The sequence below is a fragment of the Podarcis raffonei genome, chromosome 10 (genome assembly GCF_027172205.1).
Source record: "Podarcis raffonei isolate rPodRaf1 chromosome 10, rPodRaf1.pri, whole genome shotgun sequence".
Classification (NCBI taxonomy): domain Eukaryota; kingdom Metazoa; phylum Chordata; class Lepidosauria; order Squamata; family Lacertidae; genus Podarcis; species Podarcis raffonei.
This window is the reverse complement of record NC_070611.1, coordinates 32,820,270-32,834,170: the sequence shown is the minus strand read 5'-3', so window position 1 is coordinate 32,834,170 and position 13,901 is coordinate 32,820,270. Positions and strand designations below refer to the sequence as shown.

General features: G+C 45.4%; 1 protein-coding gene across 2 annotated transcripts in view; it reads left to right on the top strand.

Moving 5' to 3' along the window:
• The window catches only part of PTPRB (protein tyrosine phosphatase receptor type B), an 81,455-nt gene that overhangs the window by 11,523 nt on the left and 56,031 nt on the right, over positions 1–13,901 (top strand). Inside the window, exons 3-4 of one of the 2 annotated variants that reach the window (XM_053407104.1) lie at positions 1,574–1,815; positions 11,972–12,248. In XM_053407104.1, coding sequence (XP_053263079.1) covers positions 1,574–1,815; positions 11,972–12,248 — 519 coding nt within the window. Of the gene's footprint in view, positions 1–1,573; positions 1,816–10,676; positions 11,219–11,971; positions 12,249–13,901 lie in introns of those variants that run through there. The other variant, XM_053407103.1, reaches the window with a different exon arrangement.

Sequence of the window (13,901 nt, the reverse complement as noted above, 5' to 3'; positions counted from 1 at the left end):
TCCATTTTATTCTTTGTGGATTAAATATATGGATTTCCAAGCTAGAACCTGGAGTTCTAGTTAAAATATATTAACTGCACTCAGTTAAAATATATTAAAAGAATTGCTACTAAGCCAATCAAGCACTTTCCTGAGATAACCAACCCTGGAAAGCAGCTTGTCAAGATGTTGTTGCTGGTGTTTTCCAGAACTGAGCTCTGTATTGCCCTTGAACAAGTGACAACTAAGGGATTGGCTCTTCTGGATAGAATCTAGAAGGCGATCTGCAACTAATTGTTGTTGTTGTTCTTGTTTAGTCGTTTAGTCGTGTCTGACTCTTCATGACCCCATGGACCAGAGCACGCCAGGCACTCCTGTCTTCTACTGCCTCCCGCAATTTGGTCAGACTCATGTTGATAGCTTCGAGAACACTGTCCAACTATCTCATCCTCTGCCATCCCCTTCTCCTTGTGCCCTCCATCTTTCCCAACATCAGGGTCTTTTCCAGGGAGTCTTCTCTTCTCATGAGGTGGCCAAAGTATTGGAGCCTCAGCTTCACGTTCTGTCCTTCCAGTGAGCTCTCAGGGCTGATTTCCTTAAGAATGGATAGGTTTGATCTTCTTGCAGTCCATGGGACTCTCAAGAGTCTCCTCCAGCTCCATAATTCAAAAGCATCAATTCTTCGGCAATCAACCTTCTTTATGGTCCAGTTCTCACTTCTATACATCACTACTGGGAAAACCATAGCTTTAACTATATGGACTTTTGTCGGAAAGGTGATGTCTCTGCTTTTTAAGATGCTGTCTAGGTTTGCCATTGCTTTTCTCCCAAGAAGCAGGCGTCTTTTAATTTCGTGATTGCTGTTACCATCTGCAGTGATCATGGAACCCAAGAAAGTAAAATCTCTCACTGCCTCCATTTCTTCCCCTTCTATTTGCCAGGAGCATCCAATTTTCCCCTTGGTACCCACTCCTGATAACAGCATTTTAGAGCTAGTTATCTGACCAAACTCTTGCCAGTTTCATTAAGAAATGCTTTTATGAAGCTGCTTTTCCAAGTGATGCCCACCACAGTCTTTGAAGGCCACTATAACAAGATCCCATACACAGACACACTTTGTATCTGTGGTTAACCTGAGGTGGAAGACATCAATCATTATCTTTTAGCCTGCCCCTTTTTGCAGAGATCCAAGAGATCACTTTCTGAAACCTTTGTTCTCACTAGCAAGCAGGAATGGTTTGGCTTCTCTTGACAATAACACAGAGAGCATCCGGTATGCACTAGCTGCAAAAATAAAATCAGGACAAATGAAATAGATAAAATTGTTATAAGTTGTTTTGGTGATTCTGAGGTTTAACCTGAAATTAAGCTAAATTTAAGATTCTTGGTGACTCTGGTATCTTTTCTCTCATACATCATGGAGGTTGGCTTTTATTATGTATGTATTTTGTTCTGGATTATTTTATTAATATTACTGCTGCAAGTTTCTCATGGCCTTTGGCTAGAACAATAAACAAGATGTGATTAGTATGCCTAAAAGTATTTTCAACTATGCTTAGCACTGACTTTATTTACTGTCATTTATTCATCTTAGATTTTGAAGATGCTGAAACATTTGTTCGAACTACTAGAAGCACAGCCCTTACATTTAATTCTATAACACACAGTCCACAGAATGTTCTTGGCACTAGCAGTACGGTGGTTTTCATCAGCAATGTCACAGAAAGCAACAGTAAAAACATGGGCAAAGTCAACCCTACCCAGAATGTACTTGAAGTGACAAAAACACCCTGGATTCCCACACCTACCCATCATTTCTCTACCACCAAAGAACAGGTAAGTTCAGTTCATAGCTGGGATTGGCGGTAGTTCTTCTGCAGCTACTTTGAGGATAGAATCCTACAAGCTTCACAAATTGTACCCAATCTAAGGCGTGCAAAACTGACTGAGATTTGCCAGAAACTTGATTGTCACCCTCATAATGCTAAGAGATAAATCATAAGGTGCGGAGGAGTTTGTGTGGATATGTGGTTCTATTGTATGCTGTAAATTGCCAAGAAACGGCAACCTATGATAAAACAGAATGCCTCAAACACTAGGGGATTGGACGGTGGTTCTCATCATTGGCAAATGATTTAGCAAGTAGAGTCACATCTATATTGCAGCTTCTGGCACAGGCCGGTTGAGCTACTGTGTTAGATAATGGTGCAGCCAAAATTCATATTTCCTGGCTCAGGAAAGGCAAACATTGCAGGCTCACAAGTTCTCTAGCTCACGGTCACAGAAGAACTTTAAGCCCTGCCTCCCTGTTCTTTCCCACCCCATTCCTGCCTCATATCCCCTTCACTTATCTTCATTGCTGTTCCAGCAGCAGGGGAAGGGAGGAAGATATCTTGCCCCCCCCCCCCGCCGCCTTCCTTCTCTGAGGATGCTTGGTATGCTACTATGGCAGCATGCCAGGCATTAAGGGGGGGGAGAGAGAGGGAGAGAAAGCTTCCTTCTGTTGCTGCTACTGGAAGACCAGCAAAGACACTGGGGACAGCAATGGCTGCTAGCTGTTCCTCCCAAGCCCCACAAATGTCCCCCTCTGTTGGAAGACACAACTGTGTATACCACATGGCCTGCGCTGGATCGCTTCAGCTAGCCTGCTTCCTCAAGTGCAGTGGAAGAGACTATCCCATTGCCAGTGTGGAAGCACATGTTCAGTTGCTGGTTTAGACAGCTTCTGAACCATGGAATGGGGAGAAGGCGCCATCTTGATCTTTGCCTCAGGTGGCAAAATGCCTTGGAACAGACCTAAGGATGCTGTCTCATTGCAGGTGTCCACGTATGATTTATTTGCCGGGCCTGTGGGTTGTTGTATTTGGGATGGAGGGTACTATTCATAAACTAGGATAAACAATAAACTAGGAAGTGGCTTGCAAACCCTAAAGGGGCAATGGGAACCAAAAAGCAGCATTTTCACTCATTTTCACATATTTTTCAGTTGAATTATCCAACCAGTTTTTTGTTGCATGCTTCAGAGTGGGGAACTATGTGCCACACAATAGAGACAACAGGTCTTGCTATCCATCTGCCAGCTCAGAAAAGACATGTACCCCAAATTGGGAAACGAGTCCAGGGAAAAATGTCCAATCAGGGGTCAAAAGCTTCTTTAAGAAGGGTTGCATAAGAAGGCTGAGTTATTTGAGGCTAAAGGGTTAGATGCTGTGGCTTGTGCAAATTATCATTAATTTGTTAAGGGTACAGGGGTAGGAGATTTATTTATTTAATATTGATTTAGACTAAACACTTATATGCTGCCTTCCAGGCCACTTTCAAAAGACCATTACACAAGAGGAAACTGTAGCTTCATACACAGAGCAGGGGTCACTATGGAGCTCACAGCATCACAGCATGAAGCAACTCCACTGTGAGAAAAAGTTACAGCATTTGGGATTTCTTAGGTTAGAGAAAAGGCAAGTAAGAGGTGACATGATAGGAGTTTGCAAAGGTATGCATGCCACTAGAATTTGTGGACATCCAGTGAAGAGAAATGTTGGAAGATTCCTCTTCCATTGATAGCAGTGGAATATTGATTCACTTTTGTGTTGAGGCATGTTTCAGTATGCAGCACACCTTGTATATATTTTTGAAAGGAGATTCCTTTTTATATGGATTCATGGTGGGTTGCGGTGTTAATTATGCTTTACCTTGTTTTCCTTCTGACCATCCATATCCATGTATGTCAATTGTTCAGGGAGGCACATATTGTTCAGGGAGGCACACATCTGAGACATTGAAAACATAGTGGACAGTGTTAGTATGCTAAACATTATTGTGAAGAACATTAACATTTATTCATTTACACAATGCAAGGCTGGATGCTGCTGTTTGACTGAGGTCAACTGATTTTCAAGGCACGATGGTGGTTGCTTGGTGATGATGGTTTTTAAAATTGTTTACACAAGACCAACCTTGGGTTGGAAGTAAATCAGCAGCTCGCACTTTCAGAACTATGAGAAAAGCTATGCAAAGCCCATTTCCTCTTGATAAAAAAGAGAGAGAGATTTGTGTGTGTGTTCTAAAGCCAGGAAACCTTGAGAAAGGATCTAAACCAGACTGGAACCTACTACTGATGATATGTTCAGTCACTCCCCACAGTTACTTCCAGCTCTTTCTTTTACTCTCTCTCCTTAAAACTTGGGTCAGCAGAAATAGTATTGTTGCACATCTATTCAGTATCGGCTTTAATATTTATTTGGCACTACCTACATTTGTTGTCCCATTACAAATTATGGTTATGTTGCTCTACTAAGTGTTCATATGCTCCACCTGAACCTGTTTGTACTTCATCTTGTTAAAAGATAATTAAAAGTGAGTTCTTCGGTGTCATTTTAGACCTCACCTTAGTATCGTCTGCAGTAAGAGGTAGACATCAAACTCAACTCGACAGTGGTGCAGTATTTAAGATATTAAAAGCTGCAAGAGCACTCTGTCTATGTAAACCAAAAAGATTGCCTTCCATCAGTGCTGCTTTAATTCTCCTGCAAACTTTACCATTTGTTTACAAATTGTTTCTTTAGTGATAAATAATTATAACTAATTGTTATTGGAAAAGAAATGACAGAATTCATTTGCCTGTCCTTTTTCCAAAGGATAGGCAAATATTCCTTGAAAATATGGAAATTTGCTTGCTTTAAGTTGCTTTATTATTTCTTAAGGGCAATTTATTTGGGTCCAGGGTGGCAGTTGACTCCAAGGCACATGCTGATCCAAGGAAAAGAAAAACTGAGACAAATGGACAGTTTTTCAGACTAATGATATTCCTACAGCTATGGAATTGAGATACCATTGGACTTTTTGCGCTTGACACAACACTTGTTGTTTTCAAGGCAGCAAGGCTAAATTTCTAAGCTATATTGGCTGGAATGTGTGAGAGAAAAATAATGGTTGTCTGTTGATTGCGGATTTGTGCTTGCTAAGACAGAACAGAGGAAATTTGCATTTCCGGTAAAAGGGAGGAAAAGAGCTTGCCTACAGAGAAAAAAAATTATATCTCAGCTCTGAAAGGGCACTTAAGGTCTTGTTTGTACAGTCAAGAGAGTTTGGAATAGTTGCTGAGGTGGTTGTTGTGGGGAGAGCCATCTTTGTGCTCAGTTCAAGGGAGCCCAACGCCAGAGACGGCATGTCGGCTCTGTGTTTGTAGAAAATTTGCACGACCCATGTTCACCACAGGTATCAGCCACGGTGTCCACGCAGCCATTTTCCCTGGGCACAGCAACTGTGTTGAGGGAAATATTACTACCCCTGGGTTCATTTCCATGACCCTGATAACTTAGGGGTGCCAACTTGAATAAAAAAAAATGGGGGAGCCTCAGATAAGCCCCATAACACAGGCACCATTTGAATGGCAATGAAGTGCCAGAGGACCTTACACTCAACCAAAAAAGGAAGTGAGATCCCTAAATATAAACTAAATACTGCACTGAAACATCAAGCATTGTCCCTGCAACCTAAGAAAATCTGCCTAAATATCAGGGTAGGGTCAGCAAGGTGGCTCACCTTGGGAGGGGTTAAAAAACAACTAAGCAACCTCCTAAACATAGAAATCACACAATGCGATCTTATTGCAGTATTACCTTTGAACCAGCACCTCAGGCAACAGAGAGTGATGCTTGCGTTTTACTCTCCAAGGATCCCTTCAGCTATCATCAGGCAGAAATCACTCTTGGCTAGGTACGATATCACCCCAACAAGAGTTTTTATGGATAGCATGAGCCATCCCCTTCTACTTGCCGACTACGGCACGGAGCGGACCCTGTCGGAGAGGTCGGGAGCATCTCGGGATATTGAGCCTCCTCTTCCGGAGGATACCCATCCGTACCGAAACTGGACTTACCCTACGTCCCCACGAGCTCTAAAGGAATCCACTGGCGCATGTAATTCTCTGACCCCGCCGGAGGAAAGAGAGCTCTTAGCCACCTTTGGCAACCTTCCACCGAGGGAACAACAAGAAATAATTGATAGATTAGAAGTACTTAATCATCAGCTCATATATGTCCAGAAGAACGGAAAAGTCCTGCCCACTTCTCAGGATAACCATGCCAGCTTTTCGGAGTCGTGTTCTAAGGAAGCAGGAAGACTTCCACACCTCAGTCCAGCTCCTAAACCCATGCCTCCCTCACCTGTGGGCAAAGCCCATCGACGCTTGGTAGACCCAGGTTTTGCCTCACAAGTTGGCCTTTCATCTCAACTCCTGATAAATTTTGACTCGCCCTCCAAGAGTCCCCCGCTGAAGAGTGTAACTCAGAGTCCCCTCCACCAAAACAATTCTTTACCATCTAATCCATCAATGCCAGAATTGGAGTCCTCATATTCTCCTGAGCGGCACAGACACGACATACAAACGGTATCTGTACGTCGAGCATCCCCAGTACCTTCGCTAGCATCAGGTCAGGGGAGCGTTCCACCTACATCAAAAAATGATCCGGATTTGACTGAAGACCCGGCCGGACATATAAATCAAATGGTTTCATTGGCGACCTTCAGACCTCGCGGTGGGGCAGTCTCTGCAAATCCTGTGGAGCCTCCTACTGAAGTGGCCACCCTTGGGTTAGCCAGCGGGAGACCCGCTCTGTTGTCCCAGTCTGAACACCCCACTACCAACTCCAAGATTAGGTACCTCCAGCAGGTGCCTGCCATGCAAAGTAAAATAACTGACTTTTTTGTGGGGTCTGCCCTGCCTCCAAAGGACCCACTTCTCTCCCTGAAATGACAGCGAATTGAACACAACAGGAACTCCCCCCTATCAGTCCTCAGCTGGAACATTGCGGGCTGGAGGGGGAAAAAACATGAGCCAGAATTCTTGGAGTATATCAATCGGTTTCATATCATCTTGTTCCAAGAATCGTGGGAAGTAGAAAAAATTGTTCTAAATGGCTTTGAGCTTCTAGAACTCCCTGCCTGCCCCTCCCTGAAAGGAGGCCGCCCTAAAGGGGGCCTAATAATAGGCATCTCCCTCAACCTACATTCCAAATTTACTCTAGTACAGGCCTTGCCCCCCTACGCCCTCACCGGGCTAATTGCGGGGGAAAAGATCTCGCTCCTAGTTACAAATGTTTACTTGCCACCCGGGGGTTCTTCCCTTGAATTGGGCTCTAAATGGGGCTCGCTAGAAGAGCATTTGCTCTCATGCTATGTTAAGTTTCCTAACACCCCGGCCATAATTGGTGGCGATTTTAATGCCCGTACGGCAGCAAATTGGGACTCGTTGACCAAAGCCAAATGGCGGGTTACCCCAAACCTTGATAATTATGACCTGGAACACATCGTGAAGAGAACTTCTAAGGACCACAGAGCAAATGAGGCTGGAGTACTCCTCTATCAAATGGCCATCCGTTTGAATTTGGTCCCCTTAAATGGCACATGCCTCCCCGATATTCCAGGGGATTTCACTCACCTGAGCGTTAAATCAAACAGCGTCCTCGATTACCTGTTGGTCTCTAGGGATCTATTTAAGTGTATTTCCACTTTCAAGATCGAGAATGTACAATTTAGTGATCACCTTCCCCTTGTTGCTAAGCTTTCCCTGAACTGGCAGCCGGAGGCTCATAGACATGCGACTCAGGTGGTAACCAACGAATCTTTCCAAGTAAGAGGAATCAAATGGTCGGAGACACAGGCTCAAAGGTACCTGGAATTCTTTCAAAAAGAAATCCTCGGGCCCTATCCCAACATAGGCTCTGCCCCAGATGAGCATAGCATAGTATTGAAGCGCTTCTACCATCATATGACTGATCTTACGTCCTTCTTCAGGTTACCACCGAAAAATTTAAATCGAAACGAGTATACTCACGGTGCTCCCTGGTATAATTCCCAGTGCAAACAAGCAAGACAGCGCCTCCGTGCTATATATAATGCATACAAGACCTCTGATGCATCTACCCTGCCAGCTAGCTATGCACAAGCCAAGCAAGTTTACAAACGCACGCAGATAATCGCCAAGCGTGAGTGGCAACATAATCGTTGGCAGGCTTTGATTACTGCTTCAAAACCACACAGATCCAGGGAATTCTGGTCTTTGATTAACAGAAGGGGGAGGAATTCCCCAAGGGCAGTCATCTCTGCACCGACATGGGAACGGTTCCTGAAGAAATGCTTCTCACAGGCAGATGCTCCCTCCGACCATCTGATGCACCTGTTTACCCACCTACCTATTTGGCCTCCCACCGATCCTGACGAAATAGCCAAGTTAATAGCTCAGCTGAAACCGGGCAAAGCCCCTGGGCCCGACCTGATCCCTGCTGAAGCCATCAAACTACACCCACAATGGTGGGCCGGCATCTTGGCCAAAACTTTCGATGCAATCAACGCTTCCGGTCTCATCCCCAAAACATGGAAGGAGGCCATTATTGTACCAATTCATAAAAAAGGTTCTCCAACGGAGCCGGAAAACTACCGTAACATCAGCCTCCTTTCGATCATAGGGAAAATTTATGCCAGCTTTTTGATGACTAAATTATTGCGATGGGTAGATGAGACTAACCAGATTGGCCATGAACAAGCAGGGTTCAGAACTAAATGCTCCACAACCGATCATGCGATAGTTCTTTATCATCTGGCCCGGAAGTACTCCTCCCCCCCCCCCCGGGGCTACCTCTGTGCTGCCTTCTTAGATCTAAAGGCAGCCTTTGACAGCGTTCCTAGAAATATTCTTTGGGAGAAACTTGCGAAACAGGGCATTGATAGAAGACTCTTATGGCTCATAAGCCAGCTCCACGAAGGTACCCTTGCCAGAGTGAGATTCACTCCAGCGGGCGACCTTACAAATTCGATACCAATAAACAAGGGAGTGCGCCAAGGATGTATATTGGCTCCCTGCCTATTCAACCTATTCATCAGCGACATGCGAGCACCCCTAGTCAACTCATCTCCAAGTACACACGCGCCTAGACTAGCGGATTACCGCTGCCCACTCCTTTTATATGCGGACGACGCGGTAATTCTATCTTATACACGTGTTGGACTAAACAGAGCTCTGAAGATCTTTGCCACGTATTGTCAACTCAATCAATTAACCATCAACCATGCCAAGTCCAAGATCCTGATCTTCTCCAGAAGCCGGAGATTATACAAATGGAAGCTTGGTGGGGCAAAAATAGAGCAAGTCCTAAAATTTCAATACCTAGGTGTTATTTTCCAATACAATTTGGGGTGGAAAGCTCACATTCAACACCTACTTAATAAGGCCAAAACCTTGTCATATGCGCTCCTCCGATTCTTCTTTTCGGACGGAGCTTTGCATGTTCCCTCGGCCCTAAAGGTGTTCAAGGCAAAAGTGGTTGCCGTGCTTGCTTATGCTGCCCCGCTCTGGGCCGTGATGACAGATCTCGCTCCCCTTGAGACTCTGCAAAGCCAATTCCTACGTCGGCTCCTAATGCTCCCCCTGTGCGTAAGCAACGCAGCCATGCGACTAGAATTGAAGGTCGCATCCTTAGAAACTTGCCTGTGGAAGCAAGTCTTCAATTTCTGGTTATCATTGTGGCATAGATTACCAAACCATTACCTTGCCCAATGCTTATGGCGAGATGAATTCTCTAGCCTTTGGACTAGTAGAATTCATGCCAAACTCCCTCAGATTCCCTAAAACTAGACCAAATCACTGCTCAGAGACTGATCTGCCAAAGACTGGATGACATCGATTTACAGCGAAATTATATGCTGGGGGGAGGTGTTTGTTCGCCCCAGAACATTGGTATCACTTTAACTTACTGCGTTCCATCATACCTCTCCTCCCTTTCGACTGTTGCCCATAGACTGGCCTTCACCAAAGCGAGGTTTAACGTTTTTCCCTCTAATGTCCTGAGACATAGGTTCTCAAAGGGCCAAGCCCCCGCCGTGTGTGAATGTGATAAGGTGACGCCGGAGTCGCTCCAGCACATTATGTTCACTTGCCCCTTGTTTAATGTGCCACGGGCAAATTTGTTGGGATCAATCATACAGAAACTAGAGGGTACCCCACCAAAATTCCACCTTGCCCAAATCTTGCAGGACAAGGATACCCACACAACCCTGAAGGTGGCTAGGTTCCTAGTTGCTGTCCTTTCCCAAAAGCGACGCCAAGGAGCTCTACAAGCTAATTAAGGCGTAGCATGCCTTTCCATTTTATAGTATTTTATTGTTATAGTGGTGTTTTAGCGATCGTTTTTTCCTCCTTACGGCACAAACTGTTATTTATGTGTTGTTTTTACCTGTATGGGCCTATGGCCGTAATAAATGATATTCTATTCTATTCAATGCCTATCAACTTTTGGGGGGCAACCCCCTCAAATATTTGATGGGGGTCAAAGGGTCCTTGGTCCCTAGGAGTTGCCTCCTGTGGTCTAACTTCGCTTCAGCCTTGGCTCTACCCACTCCACCTCACGACCCCAGGGCTGAAGCGAGTGAAAGTAGGCTGCCTCTCTTGTTGTTGTTGTCCAAACAAGATCTGGATCCCGGGGGGAAGAAATCCTCTGAGGAGAGGAAGGCAAACGACCACTGAGGGGCAAGTGTGAACTGAGGAGGTTTAGAGAGGACATTCCAGGGGGAGGAGAAACGCCTGAAGGAAACCATCTCCAGTGTCAGAAATAGCCCTGGGAAAAGAAGGTCCGAGGCGAGCGAGGGGAGGAGGAGGAAGGAAGAGGGGCAGGGTGCGGCGGAGGAAGAGAGAAACGCGGAGAGGGCATGATGGAGAGGGAGAGCGCGCGCGCCAAGGCGCTGTGAGGAGAGGAGCAAAGGGAAAGGCGGCCAAGAGCTGCTGGCTGAGGCAGAGGGCTCTCTCTCTCGTGTGCGCGCCGCCTCGGACATTGGCTCTGCGAGGGGCAGAGAGGAGCAAGCGGCCGCCGAAGCGCCTGGCCATGGCCGCGCGGGGAGAGCGGCAGGCAGCCGTCTCCCGCCGCGCCTTCCCACCGCGCCTGCCCGCCTTGGGCAGCCGCCCGTGCGCTCGGCCGGCGCGAAGGAAACTTCCTCGAGGAGCGTCGTGAGGGCCGGCCTGCCTGCCGAGGTCGAGCTGGCCAGCAGAGGGCGGCCGCGGGCTGCTACCCTCGGCCCCGCGGGCGGGCGGGCGAGCAGGGGAGGGAGCTGAGGAAGCCGCCGGCGGGGCCAAAGGCGCCTCCTCGCCCCCACCACCTGCAGGCTGCCTTGCAGATCCAAGCGGATGGCAAGGCTGAGATGCGGAGCGGGAGTCTCCTTGTGGATTCTCGCGCTGGCCCTTCTCAAGGTGGGTGGCAGCCACGCGCAAAGCAAGAGGATGGGGAGGGAGAGGGGGGGGACTTGCAAGGCAGGAGCCGAAGCTGGAGACAAGCCGGGATAGAGCATGAGACTCTGAATATCGAGATCCAAAAGATCCATGCATTGCAGGGGGTTGGACTAGATGACCCTCGGGGTCCCTTCTATGATTCTCCCTTCTGGCAAACGTAGCCTGCCTCCTCCAGTGCTACCTGTCAGATCAGCCTCTAACTTACCTTTGCTTTCAGCGCCAGCTTATCAGACAGGATCCTATCCAGGAGGGAAGTTCTCTCCTGCGTTCTCCTCTCCCCCCCCCCCATAATGATACTTCTCCAAGCTTGGCTGCACAGAAGTTAACCACTACTGATGCAGTTCTGAGTATTCAAAAAGAGTTCATCATCTTGCACATGAATTACCATCTTTTCACACCTGTGACCCGTGCACACCTATTCAAAGAGGAGAATGGGGCAAAGTGGAAGCTGTGTTCTGCTGCTGGGGTTTGTGTCTACAGGTGTTGGGTATTCCATGTACACAGTGCAAGGCATGTGTGTGTGGTTTTACATGCACACATATAAGGAAGTCATTTCCATCCAAACTGAGGGACTTGTTCCATGTCAGTATGTTTAAGATTAAAGTGCAGCAGTCTGAAATTTAGAACCATTGCCTCAGGTGACCGTAGAAGAGACAGAAATCATTTGCTCTTGGATGAGATAATCACTGTATGCTGTTTCTGATCCTTCTCCAGAGTGGTCTAGGAGCTCCAGTAAAATGCACCATCAACCAGACAGATTGGAAGGTCTCCAGCCAGTCTGTTCATCTCAGGTGGGACAGTTTGGGATATCCCTGTAACTTCAGCGTTACCTGCAACTCCCACAATGCTTTGTACAGGGTTTGCCAGCCCATCCAGAAAGTCAACGGTTCCTATGAATGTGACTACAATGGCTTGGAAGCAGGGACTTGGTACCATATCAGGATTGTCTCTCTGTCTGATGGAGAAACCAGCAATATCACATTGCAAACAGGTATGGGTGACAGGTGCAGGTTTGATGAGCACTTCGAGGGGAGTTTTGGCATAGAGGGAAGATCTGTCATTGCCCTGTTGTCTCTGTGATGCTCAACCTGAACTTGTGAAATGGAGATTATGAAGGGATAGCACAAGTCATTCCAAACACTTTTCATTATATTCCAAATGTAGGTCAGTGGGTACATTATTAATCCACACCCCCCACTTGCTAGAACTTTATTCTAGTTCCTAAAAACAATCTCTCTTAGTTACGCTTAATAACTGGTTTGACTTTCAAGGTGAGCAATGATCTGGAACTCATTAAAAGAAGTGGCTTGAAATCTAAAAAAGAAAAAGAAATTCAAGCATATATATTGTACTTTACAACTGGGCTTATATTTTGAGTTTCTGTTTATATTAGTCATGATTTTTTAGTAAGCTCACTTTAGTAATTTTGTCCCATTTTATGCTGCGATCCTATGCTCCCTTACCTGGAAGTAACCCATTTTGCACTGCTGGGCATCTTTCCTGCCTTTAGTTGTTTAGTGCCTGTATACAGATTTTACCCAGGATAGTTGAGTGATATTTGATGGTAACTATCTAAGTGACTTTCTTTTCTCAAATAATGCAGTTAGAATAACACTGAAAAAATATAGATGGTTCTTACAGGTACATAGGTGAGATTAGTCATAAATAGTCACTCAAAAGTATGTCCACTCAAAAGTCACTCAAAAGTAAGTCCCATTGAGTTAAGTGGGACTTACTCCCTAGTAAACGTGGAATGCAGGATTGCAGCTTTAAGAGTTAAAGAGAAAGTGATTATGATAGCTTTCCAAGGAAACATACTCGGTCCTATATATATTTAAAGGACCTGCAAATGCTCTTAGTTTTTAACATCAATCATCACAGAGCATTTGTGCAATATTCCGTGATATGCTATCAGATGCAGTCCTAGATGCACAGTTTTAAAGTGCATTGTAGTTTGTATTTGAAACTGATGGCAGCAGAATAATCCAAAGTGATGATTCTTAGTTATTGTCTCAGGACACATTTCCTTGCCTACTTACACCTCAAACTAACAGATACATTATTAATGTAATTTCACACAGCCCAGCAAAGCTTCCACTATAATGATTAGGGTGTATCTTGCAATATCATATTACTGATAGGACAAGTTCTCAAGGTAGAAACAGACTACAGAGCATTATTTTCCACAGCAAGTGAAATGTTATGCAAATAAAAACATTTCGTATTTGGTTTGTAAATATCATTTGCAACATATATCCATGCTTTTTGGAAATTGTGTACTGTAGAAAGGCAATGGGTTGTATTCTTCTTAGTCCTCAGAGCAGACTAAGTTAGACATGTCATATTAAATATATATAGCTAAGAAGTCTTCATCCCCTTCAGATACAATATAATCAATTGTGCAATATAATCTATTCCTGTGCACAATACTCTAAAATGCTTTTTCAACTTGGATGTTTAAAAGAGTAATAGTACAATCCTGTACATGTGTACTCAGAAACATGTGCCATTGTGTTCTATGGGATTTACTCCTAGGTACCCATTACTTGGGAGTAAGCCCCCATTGGACTCTGTAGGACTTACTTCTGAGTGGTGGCGTAGCGTGGGTTGTCAGCACCCGGGGCAAGGCAAGTAATTTGCACCC